Source organism: Lithobates pipiens, unplaced genomic scaffold (genome assembly GCF_037356315.1).
Source record: "Lithobates pipiens isolate NorthernLeopardFrog02 unplaced genomic scaffold, aLitPip1_a1.2 Scaffold_1, whole genome shotgun sequence".
In the NCBI taxonomy this organism is placed as follows: domain Eukaryota; kingdom Metazoa; phylum Chordata; class Amphibia; order Anura; family Ranidae; genus Lithobates; species Lithobates pipiens.
Genome location: NW_027507685.1, coordinates 158,388,237 through 158,416,204, shown reverse-complemented (window position 1 = coordinate 158,416,204; position 27,968 = coordinate 158,388,237). Strand labels below are relative to the sequence as shown.

At 43.9% G+C, this 27,968-nt stretch overlaps 1 protein-coding gene across 2 annotated transcripts in view; it reads right to left on the bottom strand.

Moving 5' to 3' along the window:
• The window catches only part of LOC143977694 (ceramide kinase-like), a 70,561-nt gene that overhangs the window by 25,181 nt on the left and 17,412 nt on the right, over positions 1–27,968 (bottom strand). The window contains exons 3-6 of one of the 2 annotated variants that reach the window (XM_077478798.1): positions 16,785–16,910; positions 2,037–2,168; positions 1,159–1,222; positions 346–491 (exon numbers count right to left, since the gene is read on the bottom strand). In XM_077478798.1, coding sequence (XP_077334924.1) covers positions 346–491; positions 1,159–1,222; positions 2,037–2,168; positions 16,785–16,910 — 468 coding nt within the window. The remainder of the gene's footprint in view (positions 1–345; positions 492–1,158; positions 1,223–2,036; positions 2,169–16,784; positions 16,911–27,968) is intronic. The other variant, XM_077478799.1, reaches the window with a different exon arrangement.

Sequence of the window (27,968 nt, the reverse complement as noted above, 5' to 3'; positions counted from 1 at the left end):
CAATACCCTGCCAATACTCTTCAATACTCTGCCAATACTTATTCCTGTTTGTGGGATATTTTCTAATGGGCTGTGTAACAGAATTTGGAACAGGGTGTATTTGTGGTAGAAATTCCCTGCGAGGGAAAGATCATCACCCATTGTGTTGATTGTTTTGTTTGACACGTTATTTTGTTTTTGTAAACTGGCACTTTACAATAAATGTTGTACTGTATTTTCTGTGAAGTATATATGCATATGAGCGTACCTTTTTTTTTTTTTTTGGTGGGGGAATGGATCTTGGGTGGGAGTTCCCACACTTTTTTTCCCAGGACTTGACCCCTGCTTCAGAGTGACTATTCCTACCTGCAGGTATGATTCCAATGCGCAGAGTACACGGTGTCAGTTTTGTGCCCTCCTTGTCCTCACAAATGCCATTGTCAGTCTGGGTACGTCTCACCAGACCATGAAGCAATTCACTAAACATCCCATCGCCACCAACACACACAACCCTGCAAACACAAAGCATGAAAACTCACTACTAGTACCATCCATATGTATAATAAATTATGTCCCCGTATTTGGCCATATCCAAAATCTTTTGAAACGGCTACAAATATGTGAAGCCACCTCTAGGTAAAGGTGCCTAATACCTGTAGAAGTTTTTTTTACAATAGTTTTAACAGTAAAGCCTGGTAGACACTACAGATTTTTACACCCAGCGGGTTGCACGGAAAAAAAAACCTGTCAGCTCTGGTCGGAGACGCTGTACTAATATTCTGACATTAGTACAGTGATTTCCCCCCCCCCCCGCTGAGCTATTGTTTTCTGACAGGGGGACAGCCCCCCCCAACCCCTCCGATCAGTGCTCTCTTCCACTGGCTAAGAGCCAATGGCCTGTCCATTAGGGGTGCCCGGGCACCACCTCCTCCCTCCTTGCCACCCACTATATGAAGTGGGTAGATTTTTGCATAGCATTAATCTATCCATGGCCGCCCCCATTCATGTGTTCGGCCCAGGGCATTGGGTGCACAAATTACAGCGGCCAGGGTTTTTTTTTTTAAGCAGTGACATTTATACAGCAATCAGAGCTATAAAAATGCACTGATTACTGGGTAAATGTCACTGGTACTCCATTTTAGATTTATGTTTGCCTTTAATTTGGTGAATATTATTTACCCATCATACGTCTGGAGATCAGAGTCCAATATATGATCCCTGGCATGGTTAGCTCTGGTTGTTTCTGAAAGAAAAACGGATAGGAAAGTCATTTATGACTCATTTAGCTCTAAAATAGCACAGATTTATTAGAATTTCAGAAAAAGAAGCGACAACACCTTATGTAAAAGAAACTTTTTATGATGTCCTTATTTCTTTGTTAGAAAATGAGGTTTGAACTTTTAAACCCGTGTGTGTCCTCAGTGTCATTTCTATACAGATTGCAATTAGGAAAAATAAAGTACAGCTACTATGGTATATCAGTAAATTTTCTAATGCAGGAATCTCCAAACTACGGCCCTCCAGCTGTTGCGGAACTACACATCTACACAACTACACATCTACACAACTACACATCTCATGAGGCATTGCAAAACTCTGACAATCTTAGACGTGGCTAGGCATGATGGGAATTGAAGTTCCTGGACAACTGGAGGGCCATAGTTTAGAGACCCCTGTTCTAATGCTTACCTATGGTCATTTCTTATGTGATTCTCACATTTGGTGCTTGAATTTCTATATAACTTTTATTGTATTGGATACAAGTATAGTGGTAGAAAAGCTGCTGGAGGGAGCCTGTATCTGACTCAATCAATTCTCTTTGCAGTTACAGTGGTACCTTGGATTACGAGCATAATTCATTCCAGAAGAATGCTTGTAATCCAAAACATTTGTATATCAAAGCAAGTTTCCCCATAGGAGTCAATAGAAACTAAGATAATTCGTTCCACAGTGACTACTATTGTATGTAGTACCATATGGAGACTCATCATGATAAGATTATATTAATAAGGCTATTTTTTTTTTTAACAACATGTAAAACAAGAGCTGAAGCCTACCAATCACATCAGTTTCAATCCCAGCCAGCTGGAAGAGATGGCTTATTTCAGTGTAATAAATTCTCGGTGCTTTGCCACGCCCTCCATAGGGGTTAATGAATACAAGTAGTTTCTTTGGCCTTGTGTTACCTGCTGTAGAAACAGATAATTAGTGCAAAGAGTAATAACAATATGCAATAACATATTACAGTGGCATTACACTGTCAACCTCTGCAAGCAAAAATTAATGTTCTTCTTAGCCAATTTTTAGATGCCAATTATCCCAAAATGCAGGCCGCTTGCGATAATTGGAAGAGAATTCGGCAGGCTGGTTGTACCCAAGTTGATCGATCAATCAACTTTTGTACCTGCCCATCAATGGTTCGAATCTTGGCCAGTTCCGTCCGAGACTCAAACCATGTATGGCTGGCTTACAACGGAATCGTAGACAGAAAAGCACAATTCTGCCAACAATTCTGGAGCGTGCTAAAATCACAGCAAAAATGCACCAAATGTGCTTAGGTGCCATTCATTTTTAATGGCGTGCCAAAAAAGGGCATTATGACACATTTTTGTTGCGCAATTGCACATAGAACACACCAACGTTGCCTCCAAAGAAAGGTACAAGAGGTCATTTGGCGCGTTTCTGAAGAGGAAGGGTAGCCCATTCGTATGAGCAAATAAAGTACAAAAAGATCCTTATCGCGACACTCCCGCATCACTAGATGTGAATGGGGCCAAAGGCAAACAATGTTCTATATCTGTATTTTTTTTTACTGTTTATATAAAATCCTTAATTTACAAATTAAAATATTAACACAGAATATAACAATACATCCATGACACAATGGAGGAGATTTACTAAAACAGGTGCACACAGAATCTGGTACAGCTGTGCATCGTAACCAATCAAGTGTGAGCCCACATTCACACTGAGGGCAGGTTTGAAACTGTGCGAGATCAGCTGAACTCACATGATTTCAAACTGGCATTTCAGTCCGAAGTTCATGCACTGATGTCTTTTGAAGTTGTCCCCCAAGTCGCCAAAAGTAGTGCAGAAACCACTTTTGGGAATCGTTGCGGCGCTGCAAAGTCGTCATCACACCGATTGGCATGCGATTTGACATGTGAAATTGCTTGTCAAATAGATTGGCTACTATGCACAGCTCCACCAGATTCTGTGTGCTCCAGTTTTAGTAAATCTCCCCAATAACATCCTCAAGACACGGGCATGACAGAACACTATGGGTTTTCTAAACTGAGAATGCAGTAGTGGTTGTCTCCTTTCAGACACGGGGGGGGGGGGGGGGGGGGCATATGCTAAAACTAGAGAGTGCAAAATCTGGCGCAGCTCTGCCCAGAAACCAATCAGCTTCCAGTTTTTAATGTGAAAGCCTAATTAAACAAGCTAAAGTTGGAGGCGGATTGGCTACCATGCACAGCTGCACCAGATTCTGAATGCTTCAGTTTTATAAAATCTAACTCTTGGTCTCTGGAATTTGACAAATCTGATACATGTAAGGAAAGGGGGAGCCACTGGTATGAAATCAACTGTATGTGTAAATTTCTGCGTGACCTATTAAACTCTGTAAACACTGTTTTAAAACAAAAGAGCAAAGCAGAGTCTAAAAAAAAAAAAACAACAAATCTGATATTATTCATTAATAATTTTTGTTTTTATATTTGTATTGTGTTATATATTATAGTAGAGAGTACAATGAAAAAAAAAAATCAACATTTATAATTTAAATAAAAAATAAGATAAAAGAGTAAAAAAAAAAAAAAAAAATCCAAGACAAAATGTATAGAGTGAATAATACCATTTTTGTGAAACCTTGGCTTTAGTCTGAAATCAGACGTAATTAGATTCCAAAACTATGCTGGAAAATGGGTTGGAAAATTTTAATTATAATCTGATCGTCACAAAGAACAACAGTTCCTATTTTAAACATTAAGGGTGAATGAGGAGCAATGTGTTTACAATACAGGCACATGCCAAATAATGACTCAGGGACAAAGATGCTTAAGACTCAATGAAAAAAAATAAAAATAAATAAATAGTGAGATCCTTCCTAATGAGTAAGCGCGTCTCCTAATAAAGAAGTTCACAGCATTTAATCCATATTTCCATACATAAGCTGCCCAAGAAATTAGTCTGTAAGTAGATGACTGAGTTTTATAGGTGAGCCATTGTCATACCTACAACAATGTGCGATTTCTCCCCATCATGAATAAGCTGGATTAGGATGGCGAAAAAAACCATAGGTCAAAGTGTAAAGCTGACCAAAGATGGCTCAAATTTCATCCGATTCCTGCCAAATCTGTCAAAATTAAATCCTTAAAGCGGAGTTCCAATCTCACACTTAATTTTGCATTATTCAGCTGCATTAAATGCAATTAACAACATTTGGAAAAAATATATATATTTTTTTTTACTCACCTTTTCATGTCTGTTGCTAGGTAATCTGCCTCTTCCTCTCCATGGTGCCTGACATTTCTCTCACTGCCATCACAACGGGGGGCAAGCACTTCTGATGCCTGTTGTGATGGCAATGTCAGAAGTGTACGGCGCTACGCCATACATACTGCACATGCGTGAGAACAGGAGGTGCATGCTGGTTCCTCAGCTGCACCAGAGCCCGAAAGATAGTGCCTGTGGGATTCACCTGTAAACTGCCAGGAAGAGAGGAATATAAGATATATTCCTCTATGAAATCTGCAATCGAGCGCAGATTCAGCACTGAAACATGAGTGCTATAAATAAGCGTATCAAACAAAAGATATTCATCCTAAAAAAAAAATTTTCAACAGTAGGAACTCCGCTTTAAAGCTGGGTTCACACTATTGCGAATCGGATGCTGACAATTCGCATGTCAGAAGATTGTGACCAGCTCTCTATGGAGTCGGTTTACACATCTCCGGAGCAGCTCTGGTGCGAATTGCACAGCAGTCATGTGCGTCTTCTGTCCATTTCAGGTTCGAATTCAGCCAAAAATTCGGACTAAAATCGGGCCTGAAACGGTGAACAGGGATGCAACAGACCCCTGTTGTGATCTGCTCCATGCAACAGTGTGAAACCAGTCTTAGTAGCCTTGCAAGCATATTCTGACCCATTAAATGTCCATTTTAAAAAAACGACTAAGCCTGGTGGAAAAAATTGGCTGAACAGTGATTGAATCCTATGCAGTGAAGATTCCTTCATCCACGCTGTTGGCATGGAAGGAAGAATCAATTGATTTCTCTTATTTACACCATATACCGAATAGTTGGAATTTGAGATGATTCGTGCCAGTTGTAAATGACCATTTAGTATCAAAGAGCACAAGAACCTCTTTTTTCTATACTTTATGCAAAACTAAAAAATGTTTGGCTGGAGTTTGCTTTCAACTCACTACTAGCTTGTCTTTATCCAACATAGTGTAGCCGAATTTAAAATGACTACACAAGCATCTTAAAGGTAAAAAGAACTGGAAAGAATGAAAAAAAATGAAAAAAGGTAGAGTTTTTTTAGCTGCTTGAATAAATAGTGTATTATTCATAGTGCTTTAAAGCAGAACTAACGTCCCCAGAATACTCACCTCCACTCCAGTAATGAGACCATTGGACCTCTTGCTGGCCACTGACATCTTCTCCCCATGCTTCCGGATGTCAGACTCTTAGCCTCTTGATTTGCCATAGTGCACATGTGCATGGGGTTCACCTGCCCTGGCACGCTGGCATTGTAATGCAAATGTATGTTGAGCTGCACATGTGCAAGGACATTGCGAGCAGGCATTTGTATTTTTCTTTTGCAATAAAAAGCTTATTGCTCACAATTTTTGATATTAAAGCTTTAATTTCAATTTAACATTATAGAACAAATTCAGTTTTATGTGACCATGATCTGGCTAATTGAGAACCTTCACAGACAGCCCTTTAAAACCTAACCTAAGTCTGAAAATTAACCATCAGCACATAGAGCCAAATTAAACCCTTTTAATATGTTACTATAATGCAGTCAATGCATTATAAATATAATATTTTTTTTATTGCTGCCAGCACATAGGAGAGTCTGACCTCAGCTCATACACACAAGCTCTCCTGTGATCTCATAGCTCACTCCCTGAACCCATTGATCAAACCAGTTTTCAGGAGGGCTGTTGCGTGTGTATAAGAGCCTTAGTCTGACTCTCCAAGATCTGCCGACAAAGGGATTTTAACCTTTGCTGCAAGGCATATTCATTACTGTAAACACAGACTGACGGCATTACAGTAACATTATGAATAGTGATGGCCGAACGGTTCGCCCGGCGGTCGTTTCGCGGCGAATTTCCGACTTTCGCCGTCCGCGGGTTCGAACGCCTTTTTCCGTCGTTCGCCCCGGCGGACTTACGTGTTTAATGTATACAAGAACTTTAACCTTTCGTGACACGTTTATCATGTGTTACAGGACAACCAATTGAGACATGACAGCTCATGGACACTTGGACATTCCCCCTAACCTATAAATACACCCGATCCGGTGGCCATTTTACATTCTTTCTTCTGTCACTGTAGGGAAAGGATCCTGTGTGGAGTAGGGACAGAGAAAACGCTAGCTATTTGGTACACAAAAGTTCTTTTCAGGACTGGTATAGGTGTTAGGTCAGCAGCCTGAGTTTCTTTTGTCAGTTTAGATAAAGGGACAGAGCGCTGTATGCTGCTATTTTAGGGACAGCTCAGCCAGATTAGTCTTTCTTCATCATCATCATCATCATCATCATTAGCTGTTACTATCAGGTCCACAAAAGAGCTGTTCCAGCTAATCGTTCCAGCCTACTCTTTTTTGCCAATTTGTATAGGGACAGGCAGGAAGCAGTGTGTCAGGCAGTGAGGATAATTTTAAAGACTTGCTGTTACTATTAGTTCCACAAAGGTTCTTTTCAGGACTGGTATCAGTGGTACGGTAATAGGCTTGTACACGTATAATATTCTTTCTTCCAAATATAGAAAGAATATTATACTTGACTGCTGCCCTTCTGCTGCAGTCTGCTAATCATTCACAACTCACTTGTTCCACAAAGCTCTTTATCAGGACTGGTAACTTGGTCTGTCTAGGGTGCTACGGTACATAGGCTTGGGTGCGGTACAGTCTGCTGTTCTGTAAGGACCGCTATCGGTCCACAATACATAGGGTTGCCGTGCACTACTGCTGACCGCTGCCCTATACTGCAGCAGTCCTTCAGCGGTATAGGGACTGACGCACAGTCTGCTAAACACTAATACACAACCTGCTTGGTCCACAAAAGTTCTTATAAGGACTGGTAACTTGGTATAGGGTGCTACGGTACATAGGCCTGAGTGCAGTACAGTCTGCTGTTCTGTAAGGACCGCTATCGGTCCACAATACATAGGGTTGCCGTGCACTACTGCTGACCGCTGCCCTATACTGCAGCAGTCCTTCATTGGTATAGGGACTGACGTACAGTCTGCTAATCACTAACACACAACCTGCTTGGTCCACAAAAGTTCTTATAAGGACTGGTAACTTGGTATAGGGTGCTACGGTACATAGGCCTGAGTGCAGTACAGTCTGCTGTTCTGTAAGGACCGCTATCGGTCCACAATACATAGGGTTGCCGTGCACTACTGCTGACCGCTGCCCTATACTGCAGCAGTCCTTCATTGGTATAGGGACTGACGTACAGTCTGCTAATCACTAACACACAACCTGCTTGGTCCACAAAAGTTCTTATAAGGACTGGTAACTTGGTATAGGGTGCTACGGTACATAGGCCTGAGTGCGTTACAGTCTGCTGTTCTGTAAGGACCGCTATCGGTCCACAATACATAGGGTTGCCGTGCACTACTGCTGACCGCTGCCCTATACTGCAGCAGTCCTTCAGCGGTATAGGGACTGACGCACAGTCTGCTAAACACTAACACACAACCTGCTTGGTCCACAAAAGTTTTTATAAGGACTGGTAACTTGGTATAGGGTGCTACGGTACATAGGCCTGAGTGCGTTACAGTCTGCTGTTCTGTAAGGACCGCTATCGGTCCACAATACATAGGGTTGCCGTGCACTACTGCTGACCGCTGCCCTATACTGCAGCAGTCCTTCAGCGGTATAGGGACTGACGCACAGTCTGCTAAACACTAACACACAACCTGCTTGGTCCACAAAAGTTTTTATAAGGACTGGTAACTTGGTATAGGGTGCTACGGTACATAGGCCTGAGTGCGTTACAGTCTGCTGTTCTGTAAGGACCGCTATCGGTCCACAATACATAGGGTTGCCGTGCACTACTGCTGACCGCTGCCCTATACTGCAGCAGTCCTTCATTGGTATAGGGACTGACGTACAGTCTGCTAATCACTAACACACAACCTGCTTGGTCCACAAAAGTTCTTATAAGGACTGGTAACTTGGTATAGGGTGCTACGGTACATAGGCCTGAGTGCGTTACAGTCTGCTGTTCTGTAAGGACCGCTATCGGTCCACAATACATAGGGTTGCCGTGCACTACTGCTGACCGCTGCCCTATACTGCAGCAGTCCTTCAGCGGTATAGGGACTGACGCACAGTCTGCTAAACACTAACACACAACCTGCTTGGTCCACAAAAGTTTTTATAAGGACTGGTAACTTGGTATAGGGTGCTACGGTACATAGGCTTGAGTGCGGTACAGTCTGCTGTTCTGTAAGGACCGCTATCGGTCCACAATAGATAGGGTTGACGTGCACCACTGCTGACCGCTGCCCTATACTGCAGCAGTCCTTCAGCGGTATAGGGACTGACGTACAGTCTGCTAATCACTAACACACAACCTGCTTGTTCCACAAAAGTTCTTATAAGGACTGGTAACTTGGTATAGGGTGCTACGGTACATAGGCTTGAGTGCGGTACAGTCTGCTGTTCTGTAAGGACCGCTATCGGTCCACAATAGATAGGGTTGACGTGCACCACTGCTGACCGCTGCCCTATACTGCAGCAGTCCTTCAGCGGTATAGGGACTGACGTACAGTCTGCTAAACACTAATACACAACCTGCTTGGTCCACAAAAGTTCTTATAAGGACTGGTAACTTGGTATAGGGTGCTACGGTACATAGGCTTGAGTGCGGTACAGTCTGCTGTTCTGTAAGGACCGCTATCGGTCCACAATAGATAGGGTTGACGTGCACCACTGCTGACCGCTCACCTATACTGCAGCAGTCCTTCAGCGGTATAGGGACTGACGTACAGTCTGCTAATCACTAACACACAACCTGCTTGTTCCACAAAAGTTCTTATAAGGACTGGTAACTTGGTATAGGGTGCTACGGTACATAGGCTTGAGTGCGGTACAGTCTGCTGTTCTGTAAGGACCGCTATCGGTCCACAATAGATAGGGTTGACGTGCACCACTGCTGACCGCTGCCCTATACTGCAGCAGTCCTTCAGCGGTATAGGGACTGACGTACAGTCTGCTAAACACTAATACACAACCTGCTTGGTCCACAAAAGTTCTTATAAGGACTGGTAACTTGGTATAGGGTGCTACGGTACATAGGCTTGAGTGCGGTACAGTCTGCTGTTCTGTAAGGACCGCTATCGGTCCACAATAGATAGGGTTGACGTGCACCACTGCTGACCGCTGCCCTATACTGCAGCAGTCCTTCAGCGGTATAGGGACTGACGTACAGTCTGCTAAACACTAATACACAACCTGCTTGGTCCACAAAAGTTCTTATAAGGACTGGTAACTTGGTATAGGGTGCTACGGTACATAGGCTTGAGTGCGGTACAGTCTGCTGTTCTGTAAGGACCGCTATAGGTCCACAATAGATAGGGTTGACGTGCACCACTGCTGACCGCTCACCTATACTGCAGCAGTCCTTCAGCGGTATAGGGACTAAGAGTTTTGTCACAGGGTCATTTAAAAAATGACATGCAGAGGAAGAGGCAGGCCCTTCCGCAGGGGTGGTAGGGGTAGGGCAGGAGCAACAGGCTTGAGCCAAAGTGGGAAGTTGCAGAAGGTGCGTTCAATTACTTTAAAGGATGCACCAGACTTGGTTGAGTGGCTCGCTCAGCCTTACTCTTCTGCACCCTCCTCATCCTCTCGATCTGCACCCTCTTCTTCACTCTCTGCTATGTGCACCCCCAAAGACACTACCACCAACAACACGACCACCACCACCACCACCACATACCTTCCGCTTGAGTCACTGGAATTATTTTCCGATCCATATCAAGAGGACATTTCTGATGCGCAGCCACTCTTGGTATTGGATCAGGAAGAGGAGGTAGCAACAAGCGCTACTCAGCAGTCTGACGCCAGTACCCAGATCAGCCCAAGGAGGAGGTTGGTCCCCGGTGTTGCTGCCTACTCTACTTATAGCGGTGGGGAAGGTGACGTTGATGATGACGTGTCTAGTGATGTCACGTGGGTGCCCACAAGAGAGGAAGAGGAGGGGAGTTCAGAGGGAGATATGGACCAGCAGATAGGGAGGAGAAGCAGCAATGACTTACATTGCACAGCAGGGACAAAGCAGACTGCAAATGTATCAGGAGCGAGTCATCGACCATGTACGGTCACATCTGGCGCTCCCAGGACACCGGCACATGGCTCCGCAGTGTGGGCTTTTTTTAACGTGTCCGCTGCTGACAATAGCGTTGCCATCTGCAATCTTTGCAGTCAACGCGTTAGTCGCGGTAAGCCCAATACTCACCTAGGGACGACCGCCTTAAGAAGGCACATGAGCAGCCATCACCGAGCCCAGTGGGAGCAACGGAACACACAAAGCCACACTGCAGGCTCTCACCGTCCAGCCTCGTCTTCTACTTCTCCTTCTCCTCTCTCCTCACAATTGTCCTCCACTCCACCTTCCATCACGCCAAGCTCACATTTTTCTGCAAAAAGGCAGGCTTCCGTGGGCCTAATGTTTGAGCGTAAAAAAATGATGACGCCGGATAACCCTCTTGCCCAACGGTTGGCGGCTGGCTTGTCAGAACTCATAGCCCGCCAACTACTGCCATATAAACTGGTGGACTCGGAGGCCTTTCGCAAATTTGTGGCCATTGGAACACCACAATGGAAGGTCCCAGGAAGGAAGTATTTCTCAGAGAAGGGCATCCCAGAGCTATATGGCCATGTTCAGCGGCAAGTGAATGTATCTCTGGCACACAGTGTCGGTGCCAAGATACATCTGACCACAGACACGTGGTCTAGCAAACACGGGCAGGGAAGGTATATCAGTTTTACTGCCCACTGGGTGAACCTTCTGACGGCCGTCAAGCATGTAACCCGTGGCACCCGTGTAGATTTGGTTTTACCGCCACGGATTGCATGCAGGCCTGACTCTTCTTCTCCTCCTCCTACTCCATCCTCCTCCCTCTCCTCCTCAGCTGCCTCCTCCTTTTCCGCTGCTAGCGTCTCTTCCACTGCACCGCCCAAGCTCCCCAGAACCTATTCCACATGCCAGGTGAGACGTTGCCATGCCGTGCTGCGTCTGTTGTGCCTGGAAGCAAAGAGCCACACTGGCCCGGCACTCCTTTCAGCTTTGCGTTCACAGGCAGATGAGTGGCTAACACCGCTCAATTTGACAGTTGGTAAAGTGGTGTGTGACAACGGTGCCAATCTGCTTAGCGCATTGAAACAGGGCAAAATCACGCACGTGCCGTGCATGGCACACGTCTTAAACTTGGTCGTGCAGCGATTCCTTGTCAAATACCCTGGGGTCCAGGACATCTTGCGGCAGGCAAGGAAAATCTCGGCCCATTTCAGAAGATCTTACACGGCCATGGCTCGCCTTGCTGACATTCAGCGGCGACACCATCTGCCGGTCAGACGTCTTATTTGCGATTGCCCGACGCGATGGAACTCAACCTTCTATATGCTTGATAGGCTGCTCCAGCAGAAACGTGCAGTTAACGTCTACCTGTATGAACTCTGCGAAAGAAACGGTTCTGGGGAGCTGGGTTTTTTTTCACCGCGCCAGTGGCTGCTCATGCGCGACACATGCAGACTTCTGCGGCCATTTGAGGAGATCACCAAACTGGTCAGTCGCAGCCATGGCGCCATCAGTGACATGGTACCTTATGCCTTCTTTCTGGAGCGTGCATTGCGTCGTGTCATTGATCAGGCTGTGGAGGAGCAGGAGCGGGAAGATGAGGAAGTCGCAATGCTGGATGAATTCCCAGGGGGGGCTACTCTATCTGAGACAAGTCAACAACAGGAGTCTGATGAGGAGTCAGAGGAGGATGGTGCCGGGGCGGATGAGCAGGAGCAAGAAGAGCATGCTTTAAACCTTTCTGGGATCCCTGTTGTGCGAGGATGGGGAGAGGAGAATGAAGAGGACGACATTATCCTGGATGATGAGCAGGAGCCAGGCCACCACACCGCTTCCACTTTAGTGCAAATGGGGGCCTTCATGCTCCAGTGTTTTAATAGGGACCCCCGTATAAAAAGCATGAGGGTCAAGGACCAGTACTGGGTGGCAACGTACTTAGACCCCCGGTACAAACACAAAATGGCGGAAATGTTACCGCCGTCGCAGAGGGCTGTCAGAATGCAGCACTTCCAGGCCTTGCTTCGAGAAATGCTGCATTCTGCTTTTGCGTGCGCTGGCAGAGGAGCAATTCCCACTCCCAGAGAAGGATTTGCGGGTACCAATCCAACAGCGCCTGCAAGAAGAGGCCGGTTTGAAGATGTGTTGGTGACTTCGGATATGAGGTCATTCTTTCAGCCGACCCATCGACAGGTGTCATCCGGATCCAGCATCAGGGAACGCCTAGACCGTCAGGTGTCCGACTACATTGGGTTAACGGCCGATGTGGACGCTCTGAGGAGTGATGAACCCCTAGACTACTGGGTGGGCAGGCTTGACCTCTGGCCAGAGCTTGCCCAATTTGCAATCGAACTGTTGGCTTGCCCCTCATCCAGTGTCCTGTCCGAAAGGACGTTCAGCGCAGCAGGGGGGATTGTGACCGATAAGCGTACTCGCCTAGCTCACCACAGTGTTAACTACCTCACATTTCTAAAAATGAATGAGGCATGGATCTCGGAGGAATTCAACACATGTGATCAGTAGACCATGTATATGTCTATAAACAATTTTTGGAATCAAGCACACAGACCTTCTTAATTCATTTGGCTCACTTCCCTGACCCAAAAAAGCACACCGTACTATATGCCCCTACCCTCCTCTTTGAAGAGGTTGAGCGGTGTCATATTTCTACTGGGGCTGCTTATTATGAGGGGTTCCCACCATCCCTGTGCTGTGCTGACTTCCTCCTGGGTGTTCTTATTATGAGGGGCTCCCACCATCCCTGTGCTGTGCTGACTTCCTCCTGGGGGTTCTTATTATGAGGGGATCACACCATCCCTGTGCTGTGCTGACTTCCTCCTGGGGCTGCTTACGGTGCTGCTGTCAGCGCTGTATGTCACGGAGCTGCTGTCAGCGCTGTATGTCACGGAGCTGCTGTCAGCGCTGTATGTCACGGAGCTGCTGTCAGCGCTGTATGTCACGGAGCTGCTGTCAGCGCTGTATGTCACGGAGCTGCTGTCAGCGCTGTATGTCACGGAGCTGCTGTCAGCGCTGTATGTCACGGAGCTGCTGTCAGCGCTGTATGTCACGGAGCTGCTGTCAGCGCTGTATGTCACGGAGCTGCTGTCAGCGCTGTATGTCACGGAGCTGCTGTCAGCGCTGTATGTCACGGTGCTGCTGTCAGCGCTGTATGTCACGGAGCTGCTGTCAGCGCTGTATGTCACGGAGCTGCTGTCAGTGCTGTATGTCACGGAGCTGCTGTCAGCGCTGTATGTCACGGAGCTGCTGTCAGCGCTGTATGTCACGGAGCTGCTGTCAGCGCTGTATGTCACGGTGCTGCTGTCAGCGCTGTATGTCACGGAGCTGCTGTCAGCGCTGTATGTCACGGAGCTGCTGTCAGCGCTGTATGTCACGGAGCTGCTGTCAGCGCTGTATGTCACGGAGCTACTGTCAGCGCTGTATGTCACGGAGCTGCTGTCAGCGCTGTATGTCACGGTGCTGATGTCAGTGCTCTGTATTACGGTGCTGCTGTCAGTGCTCTGTATCTCCTGCACCCTCTTGTTTGCCTACCCTGGTCCCTGACCTTCCCTCTCCTCCATTGCCTTCATTAGCTCCATAGTCCTGAATTGTCAGAACAATTTCCCAAATAAAAAAAAAATGCTTGTAGTTATCGATCCCAAATTCACCTCATACATGTATTATGCTATTGTCCAGGTGGTGGGACTACGTGCTACCCCCTAATAATTACCCCGTGGCCGCAAATTCGACCTAAAGGTTTGCGAAATTCGCCTCCCATTGAAGTCAATGGAGCCCGCGGCGAACGGTCGTTTTCGCGAACGTTTGTGTCCGTTCGCGTTTCGCGTTCGCGAAACGTCCCGTCGGAAGTTCGTCCATCACTAATTATGAACATTCAGTTAGGTCAGAAGTCTGTATTTACTAATTTATTAGTTTGGGTATAGCAGTTGAGGTGTGGATTGGACACACACACACTGGGGTTGATTTACTAAAGGCAAACAGACTGTGCTTTTTGCAAATGCAGTTGCATACCACAAGAGCAGTTGCTCCAGATCTTAGGAAATGAGCAGAAGTTCTGCTGATTCCATCATCCAATCACGTGCAAGCAAAAATGCATTTTTTTTCCCCATTTTCCTTGCACGTGATTGGGTATTCTTTGCAAAGTGAAGCTTTACCTCATTTACTAAGCTCTGTAGCAACTGCACTTTGTAAAGTGCACAGTCTATTTGCCTTAAATAAGGCAGTAAATCAACCCCATAGTGTATTTTCTTGTCAATGGCTAGAAACTAATAAACAGAATTTTTAAAAAAGGATACAACTGGGCTTTAGGTGTTAAAGATTCATTTTCAAAATCTGGTTTAAGTATTAGAGGGTTGTTTGTGAAATTTAGTCCTCAATCTAAACATCAAATTTAAGCCCCTTACAGCCCGTTCACACCTGAACGTTTTGTAGCCCTACGCCTGAAGCTACAAAACGCTGGAGGGGAAAAAATACATTATTCTCAATGGAGATCGTTCACATCTCCACTCCATGTCGCCTGAAGCCGAACGCCTGAAGCTCAAACAAGTTCTGGACCCTTTTTTGTCGCGCGAATCGGGCTGATTTGGACGTTTTCATTCCCATAGAAACTAATGGAAACGCTCGATTCGAGCGACAACGCGCGACAACGAGCGTTTCTACGGGCGTTTTGACGCTGTATCTGCTCAAGAAAAAATAAGCAGATGAAAAATATTTTTCCTATTGGCTGAAAAAAAACGCCGAAGTTAAAAAACGCTCGTTGTCGCGCGTTGTAGTGTGACAAAACGCTCGTTGTCACGCGTTGTAGTGTGACAAAACGCTCGTTGTCGCGCGTTGTAGTGTGACAAAACGCTCGTTGTCGCGCGACAAAACGCCGGTTAAAACGTTCAAACACGCTACGCTCAGGTGTGAATGCAGCCTTAGTGCCCGTTCACACAGGGGCGACGCGACTTGCAGCGCGACTCACAGACGCGACCTGCACACGACTTCAGCGGCGACTTGCAAAATGACTTCTGTATAGAAGTCAATGCAAGTCGCCTGAAGTCGCCCCGAAAATACTACAGGAACCTTTTTCTAAGTCGGAGCGACTTGAGTCGCTCCTATTAGAACGGTTCCATAGTACAGAACGGAGCGCGACTTGTCAGGCGGCTAAGTCGCCTGACAAGTCGCGGTAGTGTGAACGGGCACTTAATCTAGTTAATTCCATAAACTAATTTTTAATCGGGTCTATTAGGTCAAGCTTACCTTTTGTAGCTTAGGCTTTAGTACAGATTAGTGGCGACAATTGGTCACAATTTGTTTTAGTGCAGAAATACTGTACCACCTCCTAAAACTGTGTCTTTGAAGAGTTTAGGTCTACTTTTTTTTTTTTTTTTTCAATTAATCTCAAGTATACTACTGTAGTATAAAAAAAAAGTGTGTCCTCAAAAGGTAGATACCAGCTGTCGATGTTCTTATGTAGACATGAGAGTTATAACTATGACCCTAAAGTGAAAGTTCACCCTAGAAGTCATCTATAACAATTAAAACAGCCAAATAACACATGTACCTTGATATGTGTAAGGCACAATGCTCTGGTTGGCCAACAATCATCACTGGAAGTTGACAGCCATTTATGGTTTTGCTCAGCCTCCCATGCTATCTAATTTCAAACCTCAACTGGGAAACCCTTTCTCTATGCCCTATAGACAGCGTGAAGGAGGCTGAGCAACACTATTGATCTGCATGGTGTCTCACATAAATGAACAGTAGGTTTCAGTGCTGTTTGCTGGACAACCAGAGCATGGACAGATATCAAACATGGTGCTATGCATTTATTGCAGTTTATTGTTCATAGAGACATTCTAGAGTGAACTTCCACTTTAATCTCTTGCCACCAACTTTAAGTGGGTGGTAATGTCAGAAAGCAGAGGTGGTTTTCCAATGATGTGATCCCTATGATTGAGAGCCCATTCTGCTGGCTCCTGTTCAATAATAATAATTGGGAGCTGCCCCTGGCAAATCTGTCAGTGTACCGGGCGCACAGTGAATGCGCTCTCAGCACAGAAACACGGAGACACATGAACGTATATGTGTAGTGGCTGGGCATTAAGGCCCACCCACCCCGCCGCTACGTGTTTGTGTTACGATACCGGTAAGAGGTTAACTAATGAAAAAAAATGCTACTTTTAGTTTCGTCAATAATATATATGAACACAGCTTCTAAAGCTCATAAACATATTTTTACCATGAGAGAGGTTTTACTCACCTGTCTGTTGTATTTTCTCTTGAATATGTTGTACCCAGCCATGAGCCACCTGTGCATCTGGAGCTGTGAACGTCACCGTTTGCAGAGACCAGCGCTTACAGGACTTATTACGCAGAACGTAATACACTGTAATGAGACATCAACAGTTCCCTTTCAGAAATTGCATGAATTACACAAAAAGATGGTGCTTATACAGGATCTGGAAATATGGTTATCTTTTAGAAGACATTTTACCTGATTTAAAAAAAAAAAAAAAGCTCAGGCTCACTTGAAACAATTAGAAAGGTTGAGTAAGGATATTGGAATAAGCATACTCATCCATCCATTGTAACAAGAAGAAGTTGTTCTGATTCCTGGGTCATGCAGCCAAGTATTAGGTTGTGCGCTCTACACTCTGGGCACAAATGTTAACAGATTCTTCACTCATATTGACTCAAGACTCTACTACATGAGCTTTTATGTCTAAAGCAGCATTAGATAGTGGGATTGATTTACTAAAGCTGGAGAGTGTAAAATCTGGTGCATCTCTGCATAGAAACCAATCAGCTTTCAGGTTTTATGTCAAAGCTTAACTGAACAAGCAGAAGTTAGAAGCCGATTGCCTACCATGCAGAGCTGCACCAGATTTTGCACTCTCTGGTTTTGGTAAATCAACCCCAGTGAGATCTAGAACCAAAGCAGCACTGAATAATGGCCAACAGAAAGTGTATAACCACTTCATGCCCAAGGACGTCATATGACATCCTTGACTGAGTGGAGATATCTGAATGATGCCTGCAGTTACAGGCATACTTCAGATATCATCTTTTTCAGCCAGCGATTCCCTGCTCCGTAACAACAATTATAGCAGCAGTTCAGCCGCTTGATACCTCTGGCAGCGAGAAGTCCCCCGATGCTTCTACTGGCTCACCCGTGCGTCGGCGAGCCAGAGAAGGAATCTGTCGGCAAAAGAAGTTAGCCATAAACATTTACAGTGACCAGATGGTCCCCAGCAGGGTCTATGATGTTTGAAGGTCGGGGTGCGACATTATAGCTTCACGCCCGGTCTGGCAGTTGTAAATACTGCCGTATACTTGGCAGAAATGTCCAAGATAATTTGTTTTTTATCTCAGCCTTTCCTGCGTAGAGGAGAGATCTGGGGACTTATTAACGCCTGATCTCTCCATAAAGAGGACCTGCCATGTCCTACTGCTATTACAAGGGATGGTTACATTCCTTGTAATAGGAAAAAAAGTGATACTTTTTTTTTTTAAAGGGAAAGCGAAAAAAAAAAGTGCCACTGTCCCTGCATGCTCGTATGCAGAAGCAAACGCATACGCCGCCCCCACATATGTAAACGGCATTCAAACCACACTTCCTCTGTAACTTTAAACATGTAATCTGTAAAAAAAAAAAAAAAAGAAAAAAAGAAAAAAGGGTCGTCTATGGAGATTTTTAAGTACCGAAGTTTGGCGCCATACCACGAGTGTGCGCCATTTTAAAGCATGACATGTTAGGTATCGTACTCATAGGTAGGTACTCGTAACATCTTTCACATCATACAAAAAAATTGGGCTAATGTTTAATGAATAAAAAAAAATAAAAAATTTAAACAGTTTTTATAAAAATGTTTGGGGGTTCTGAGTAATTTTTTAGCAAAAAAATGATGATTTTTACATGTAGGAGACCAGTGCCAGAATAGGCCCGGTATGGAAGTGGTTGAGCAAATTCTAATGAATCCATCCTCAGCATTAACTCCAACAGTGGGTCGTACACCACACAACACAAACTCACCCAATGCTTGGATGTCTTTTGACCAATGAACAGAGCCACAATGAGTAAATAAGCCAAAAGTTTAGGATAAATTAAACCATTAGAGAGGGTGAGTAAGGGTATTGGCATAAGCATACTCATCCATCTGCTGTAACAAAAAGAATCTGCAGTGTTCTGATTCCTGGGTCATGTGGCCAACTATTATGCCCCGTACACACGATCGGACTTTCCAACAACAAAATCGTGGATTTTTTTTTTTCCGAAGGTTGTTGGCTCCAACGTACACAAGGTCACACAAATGTTGGCCAACAATTACGAATGTGAGAACGTGGTGACGTACAAGACGTACAACGTGCAGATAAAAAGGAAGTTCAATAGTCATGTGACATCTCTATTACAAACGCTAGTTTCACAAGACTGAGCGCCTCCGGCTCGTACTTCCGGCTCGATTCCGAGCACGCATGAACTTGGGTGTGACGGACTTATTTACACACAATCAGAAAGTCCGACAACAAAGTTTTGTTGGCGGAAAATGTGAGAACCTGCTAGACAACATTTGTTGGGGAAAGTCTGACAACAAATGTTCGATGAAAAAAAACACACGGTAGGACTTTCAGCCAACAAGCTCACATCCAACATTTCCCGTCGGAAAGTTTGATTGTGTGTACGTGGCAATAAGGCTGTGCGCTCTGCACTCTGAACACAAATGTTAACGGAGTCTTTGCTCATGTTGACTGAAGATGCTACTGTATTAGCTCTTACAGCCAACGTGGCATTAGATGGTGTGATCTAGAATCAAAGCAGCACTGGATAGTGGCAGACAGGTTTGGCAAATTCTAATAAACCCACCCTCAGCAATAAGTCCAAAAGTGGGATGTATTGCACCCAACACCAAGGCACCCAAGCCTACACTTGGGTGTCTTTTGATGGCCAAAATGGGTAAAGAAGCCAAAAGCCTAAAGATATAAGATCAGGCTATAAGAATCAAGATTTACACTTATAAAAGGTGTATGACACCTGCAGCAATATTGAGCAATATCCATAGAATAAAGAGTTTTTCTTATAATGTAATCTTTTGATGCTGACTACCCGTCAAACTGTCATATCCACTGTTTGCATACCATTATTAAATATAGATCAAAAAAATTCAGAAGTCAGTTGCTGATTTCTTTACTTCCTGCTGCACACAAGGGCTGACATAAAGAATTGTATGTTGATTACTTTAATCTTCCAAATTCTATTGCATTTCCATGGAAAATCTATTAATAATGTTACTAACCATTTTTTAACTATCTCATCAAACAGCACTTTAGATGTTGATTGATTTTATGAATATCTGTCAACATACTGCTAGTAAGTTTTCCACAGTGATAAGTCATTTCTATTTGCAAAGGCGTTAAGATAGCAATGCACGCAAGACCACGTCCGCATGTAGACTTTGACCTGCTTGAGCTAAAAATATCAGCATTATTGCCTGTCAAGTCAAAGGAAAGATTGCAAAGGCCGGTATTTATAGCAATATAAGTACAATATATGTAACCCTGTTCTAGTGTATTCTACAAACTATATAACTGCCATAGACAATATGCAATCTCACAATTAAATGATTGCAAGTTCTGGTAAGCCTGCCTGGGCAGTGGACATCCCAATTGTGTGCTAAAGATGAAATTTAATTGGGCTGTAACCTGTGATCTTAAAGCAACCTTTTTAAATCCTGGGGGGGGGGGGGGGTCATGGCACTAGATGGAAAGGGTGGTTGGGGGGGGGGGGGTGACTGTAGGTGGATGCTGCTATGGGTAGTATGGCTAAACAGAAAAAATATATGTGGGGTGCTGAATGTATTCCCATAGTAATCTGATAGGGCAGTGGTCAGAGTGCAGCACAAAAGAGAATAAAGGAGACTAAATGTGCCTATAGCAGTGGATTCTGGTGGCCATTTTTGGTTAGCCCATGCTCTGTATGAATATGTTGCTCTTACAAGCATTTAGTAATCAAAACAGGTCATCTAGCCACTGTGATTGGAGTGTTGGGGGTGACTGTGGGTTGATGCCACTCCAGGTAGCATGACCAAGCAGAAAGGATCACAATGGGAACACATTTTCATAATCTAAATGTGTCTGTGGTAATGGATTCTTGGGGCCGTTTTTGGTTAACCTATGCTCTATATGAGTATGCTACTCTTGCAAGCATTTAGCCATCTAAACTGGTAATCTGGCCATTTGGATTGGAGAAGAGGGTGTGACTGTAGGTGGATGCCACTCCAGGTAGCATGGCCAAGCAGAAAGGATCACAATGGTCACATGCCTGATGAAGGGGTCCTGTGTGGCTCTGAAACGTTGCTTTCTGCTGTAACAATGTGATCATTGATTAAAGAGCTGTTGTGGAACTACATTTCCCATGAGGCATTGCAAGGCTGGCAGTTATAATTACTCCCACAGGCATGATGGGACTTGTAGTTCTGCATCAGCTGGAGGGCCCCAGGTTGCCTACCCCTGGATTAAAGCTTTGGACACATTTTTGGAGATCCTGGTGTGCTGGTGACACTACTTTCTTTGACTACACACGGTTCCAGTCGGTGGTTGCGTCAGCAATATTCCCAAAGCACACATTCCTCTACAGGAATGTGTGTTTTGGGAATATTGCATTAAGGTCACAATGGGAACAAATTTGTCTAAATGTGTCTGTAGCATTGGATTCTGGGAGCCATTTTTGGTTAGCTTAGGTTCTGTTTGAACATGGAGTTCTCACAAGCATTGGGCCATAAACAATGCGCTGTCATTGCTAAATGCCAGGTTCCGGTTTTTCATAGGTAACCTAGATCACTTTTTAAAAGGACTGCCATTAAAAACATTTTTACAGTCCACAGTGTCTGTACAAGACTGGAAGAATACATTTCTGACATGTCACAACATTGCTTTTAACATTAAAATAAGCTCTGGTCAAGAGACTTTGCCTAAACAGTGATTGTAAAAGTGAGGGGCCCCAAGGTAACGAAGAGGGGTGTGCCTATAGTTTATATAGGTATGTATGGGTAAGGTAGGAGGAAATGAAAAGTTGTAGTGATTCCAATAGTGAGGGGTGAAAAACATTTGAGAACCACTGTCTTAAAGACACCTAGAATGAATGTAACATGGAGGCTGCCATTGCTAACATCTCCTTCTGAAAATACTGGTTATCTGGTTATCATGCCAACCTATTAGCTTTAGTACAAATTGAGTCATTGACTTGTAAATCAGAACCTCATCAGGACATGTCCCAGTTTTATGATTAAAAGTATATCTAAAGGCAATATGGATTAGAAGTATATCTAAAGGCAGAGGGATTAGAACACCTGTCAGGTTTTATTGCTTTTTGCACTGTTTACCATTATCATCAAAATGAAAACGAAAGAAAATCCGAAATTTTGGGTTGTCAGCAGAACAGACGAGAGGGGAATCTTCCAATAGAGACACCAGTTCTGGTGACAACTGTGGATTCTCTCACTTTGGAGGGATTTTCTCTCACTTCCTGTTTTGCCAATGGGTCAGGAAGTGAAAGGAAATCATCCAATAGGACACAGCAGGTAAAAAAAACGAAAAACTGACACGGGTTTTAACCCACTTTTAATCTGTCCAAACTAAAAAATAGCAACTGCTTTCTTTTCTGTTGTGTAACAGATCTAGTCTAAAAGTCTAAAGCACCATTCCCGGTAATATATATATGTGTGTATTTTTGCATTGGACAGCGCATAACACCTGTCAGTTTTTTTGGCTGTTTCTGTATTAGTAGTACAAGCTTTTTAGCTAGAACGCTAAAATTGTCATCTGATCAGTAGTCATACAGAAACCATATGTTTATTTTGCTCTCATTTTTATCAGTGGATTGTGAATTCTGATACCAGGAAGTGAAGCAGCCATCTTGCTTCCTATAGCTCACTGGGCCGTACAGAGGCTATTACAACAGCTTCACTTAATGAAATCTTACTGTTAACATTTCAATGCTCAGCATTGCTTCCACCCCGTGAGAGAAAATCATCACATGAATAGAGTCTCGTCAATGCAGGCATTTAGTCAAATTCCAAGGTAATGCAGATCCACACCCCTGTAGAGCTATACATTAAATCTCAGATGCGTTGAGCCTGTGAGAAAATAATAGTGTTGACGTCACTGGAACTGCTGACAGAGAATGTGGCCAATCACAACCACAAGAAAACAAAGGTCACGTTTACCTGCAGGCTGAGGAGAAAGCCAAGTAAATGACCCGCTTTAAGTTGCTTATGACTGGGAGCTGCACCATTGTCAGTGTGACATGTCATTGTGAGATATAATCTGCTGTAGTTTCAGAATCTCACATTACATTTGAGGCTGGAGTGTCCATACCGGATAATCTATTCTCAATGTATACACAGGGGAGTTTTGCTAAGATGGTTGCTAGGACGTTGGCAGCTGGACCACACAGGGTCATTGGTTGTTATTGTTTAGGTGCCTGCCTTCACTATAACAACCAGTAACATTTTATGCCATTGATGCACAGTGCTGGGCCACAGCATTATTGTCTGCTGGGTCAGCATCCTAGCAATCAAAGGGGGGTTGTTGGACGTTAAAAACAAGGTGGCTTTCAGGGGGAGGGAGAGGTGTAGTGTTGTCAACCTTGGGGTGGGGGCAGCAAAAATGGCTGCCTCAGGCAAACTCCTGGTCATAAATATGTTTTGTAAATCTGTCTCATGATAGTGTGAGAAAAGGCGGACATTGTGGCAGATTCATGTACGTGCCAGTAGGGCATCTATGGATCGGTCACAACTCTGACAGAACTGTCACATGTTTCTCCCTGTAAGGCAGTGGTTCTCAACTCCAGTCCTCAGGACCCACTAACAGGCCAGATTTTAAGTATTACCTTGGGGAGATGTAGACTAGAATACTGCACTCACTGAGCAGCAAATGATATCACCTGTGATGTATTCAGGTATCTTGCAAACCTGGCCTGTTAGTGGGTTCTGAGGACAGGAGTTGAGAACCACTGTTGTAAGGTGTAGGAGTTTTACAGGTAGATAATCTACTTGGAGAAAATAGGAGGGCAATGGAAATGTATCAAATATCAGTTCCACAGGAACCCAAGGTCCACACGTCTGTTTCATGCAGGCCGCATTTACGCAGGCTATTCAAATGAGTGAGCTGCTGCCTCCATTTCCACAAAAAAAAAAAAGTGAATGCACCTTTTTAAAGACACATTCGCAGGGAAATTGCATGGTCTTTTGACCGTGCAATTTCCCTGCGGTTGTCACCCCCGCAAACGCGATGCATGTTTAGAATGAATGGTAGCCCTGAGTGTTTCCTAAGAGCAGAGTGATTTGGCTGTGGGTGGTTGCAGGTGTGGGAACAGATGCGATTCCTGCACCCACAAACAGAACACACAGTGTGGGCTAGTGTGAACCTAGCCGAACACAGAGACACATTTTGTTGCAAAGTTGTCTCAAAAATTTTACACAATAATACTAATACAAATGACTCCAACATTAATAACCTCCATTTTCCTTATCACCAATATGGCAGGATTTATGAATTGAATTGATGTGAACGTGGCTGTATAATTTCCTGGTGTTGCAGCGGTCACTGTGTGATAGGGGGCACCACTGATGGACTTTTTAATTATTTTTTTGTTATTATTTACAGTATTTGCAAGCTCCATTTTCTAGTTTATGCCGAGGCAGAGACTCACAGACATACAGAGCGTGCCACATATTTGTAAAGCTCCTCCGAATGGCAATTTGTTTATTAAAGTATTGTTTTTCATAAACAATTGCCTTGTTTTTTTTCCTTTAAATAAAATACCATATGTGCTTGTTTATCATGCTTTAATACACATTGGTGCTGCTTATCTCCTGTAGCCTCTTTGCAGCCACTTACTGTCTACACAAACACCAGTGATGGTTGCATGGCATTACACAGGGCAGGTTTCCTGCTGGTGACAACAGTGGGCCATGGCTACCTAATATATAATATATGTTAAAATGGTCACTTGTAGTCGCCATCAGAAACACTGGGACAAAGCATGAGCACTTTATCATATTAAAGTATTTAGTAACTATAAAATAAAAATGTGTATATGAGGTAAGTGCAGCAATAATGAACGTCCAGGAGATTTCCACTTCAGGGAAGGGAGATAAAAAAAGATGAAGACTTTCTAAGAATTTGCAGACTTCTCTTACTTACATCAGTTCACTCAGAAAAACGAGTAAAACATGCTGGCAAACACGTCATGGTCACTGCTGTAAAAGTCACCTGTCACATTAAGCTGTCCCTTTAAGCCATACATACATGGTGACATAGTTGAGAAGTATAGAAAGCCCTCAAGGAACCCAAACTCATTGAACTTTTTGTCCTCTCATCATCTGGCTTTTGAGGATCATAGGAAGAGTAGAGACAGAGGTCTACAATGCCCGCAAGGAAACCAAACGCATTGAACATTTTGCCGTCATTCTTCTGACTTTTGAAGGTCCTAAGAAGAAGAGTAGAGGCTGAGGCTTACATAGTTTATCTATAATGTTTTGGGCCCTAATTACTAAGAGATGCTCACGTTAAAGTGAACCTTCCATTAAAAATGGAAAGTCCACTTTACTGTTAGTGGAAAAAAAAAAACATTTAACTCATCCCTGGCTTCCGACCTTTCCAGTAAGCGTTGGTGAAGTCATGTTGCCTCTGGGGAAAGCTGGGAGCTTGAAATCCCACAAGAATTTAGCCAAGCCCATGGCAGGAGTGCATTTTTGTGGGATTTTGAGTCCCTAGTTTTCCCAAGCAACAGGTAACATCATCCACAGTTGCAGTAGCTCTGAGCTCAGCAATGCTGATGGAGAAGATAGTGAACCAGACAGATGAAGAAAAAAGTGAACCAGACAGGCAGGGCTTTGAATGCCTATTCCTGTGATGATGGGAGTGAGCAATAACGGCTGGGAGTGTCTTATAAAATGTCCTAGCAACAAGGCCGGACAGGGTGATGACATCTCTTGGAGTTTTTTTGGCTAGGTTTTGGGTGGTACATAAATGGCCTACACCTACATCCATCTTTAGTCAAAGTTGCAGTTTGTTTTTATCTACAGGCATAGCAGTTTATTGATACAAGGGAACTAACCCTTTAAAAGAGGAAGTAAACCCTAATGGGTGTTACTTTCCCTTTCATTCCCTGCAAAGGCAAAGCATAATGGACTACTATGCATCGCATAGTAGTCCATTATGTGTCACTTACCTGACACAGGAGTCAGCGAAGTCACCGCTGTCCCCTGTAGTTCCGAGCGTCCATCTTCTTGGTGGGTCTCCGTGGGTCTCGCTGCTCCGGCGCTGTGATTCGCCAGAGCAGCGATGACATCACTCCCGCGCATGCGCACGGGAGCCGAGACTCGCGGCATTGCCGTCATCGACGATGCCCCGCTCAGTGCGCCTGCGCACCGCTGTCTACGGCGCATGCGCCATAGATAGCGGTGCCCGTCTTTGGGCAAATATCTCCTAAACCGTATAGGTTTGGGAGATATTTCTTGGACCTACAGGTAAGCCTTAATCTAGGCTTACCTGTAGGTCAAAGTGGTTTGTAAGGGTTTACAACCACTTTAAAGCAGGCAGAACTAACCTCATTGTTTAACTGTTTGCCAAAACATTTGAATCCAATTCAAATTTCAAGGCATGCCATGAATGATAACTGTAACAGTTGCTTATGCCTCATACGAACCGTCAAGCCATCAAATGGCTGATATCATAACTGATCACATATGCAGCACCATGGCACTTGCAGATTAAGCAAAGACTAGTTGGCGGTATCCTTAGATATAAAGGATAGGAGGGTTTAGTTCTTAAATTTTGAATGTCGCCCAAAGTCCCTAGGCAGCTCATTGCTCTGCATTTTCATTGTAGTTAATATCCAGTTTTATGTGCGTTGTTTTTTTATTATTGTTATTATACAGGATTGTTTTAGCGCTAACAGTTTGCGCAGTGCTTTACAGCATGTTGGCAGCCAGTTCAAAATGAATGGGCTGCCAAAACACAACACATGTCAACACTCAAACACCACACATGTGTTTCCATAATGCACTGGTGTAAGAAATACTCAAGGTGACAGAGTTACCCATGTGGATATAAATGCTGGATATATTCCCAATACTCATTAGAGCTGAAGAAGCTACATGGTTGAGTGAAAAGACATCTTCAACATTACAGAACAAGTTTTATATGATTAAAGCTGGCCAAACACGGATGGAAATTGGGCTGGTTTAGCAGGAACCGGGCAAATTTGAATCCATCTATGGGCAGGCTGGTTGTAGTGAAGTCAATCCATTGATCAACTTTAGTACAACCAGGGTGTCAGTTTTTTTCCGCCATAATCTGATGGTGAGGAAGGCTCCCCGAATCCCCCCACCAACAGAACACAATAGTGCTGCAGAAAGGATTCCCCCATCAATGCTGATTGTGTTGATGAGGGATTCAAGCTGTTTGCTTGCCTTCAAACTGTGGTTGAAGGCAAGAAATTTGTAGAATGTATGATAATTTACTTTCTCAGACTCTTCTGTTTGCAACACTTGATAGCATGCCACCTCTGTAAATGATACAAAGACCATTCATTTAGCTCTTACTCTTAACTACGGTAATTTACACCCTATAATTATACCAAATCTGTAGCCTAATAGACAGTTGCTTCATCATCATTACACACATGTGACATAACTCATTTTTACAGGACATTGGTTCAATGTGCAGAGTGACTATGTCCACTGTAAGTTTTGTAACAGTTTATTATAAGACTGGCCCACCTGAAGGTGATGTTTTACCTATGTAAGGCTTGCCATACAGGGTTCAAATCTTGGCTGGTTCAGCAGGAACCGGCCGAGATTTGAACCATGTATGGCCAGGCTTAATGTATCAAATTGACCGAGCGATCAACCAGCCACCAAATTCTCTTGCAATTATCGCTAGCAGCTATTGTAGCCACTAGTGATAATCGCAAAAAAGAATCTGGCAGGCTGATTGTGAATAATCCCTGTCTTCTCTCAGCGGTGACAGCTGGTCAGCCTAAGATTTCCTAAAGATGGCCGTACACTAGTAGAATTTCATTTGAAATGGTTCCTTTTACGAACATTCAATTTTCTAATGGCTGATAAAGTCAAATAGATGTTCATATTCAACCTACTGTAAGTGACAAGAAAATTAGAAGGAGCGGATAGAAACTTTTTCTGGAATTAATTAACTTTTTTTTTTTTAATCAAGTAATTTTTACTAAACATTTTGTCAATACAAAGACGGATATACAGCAAGGTAGGAGCAACCTAAAGAGATGCTCAGAATGATATACTGTACAATAGAATGCACACACAAAAACCAAAAAAAAAAAATTTGTAGAAATATAAGAAAAGAAAATATAGCACTTTATGGACTCAATTAAGTTAGGGTTAAACACTTAAAATAATTAGAGTAC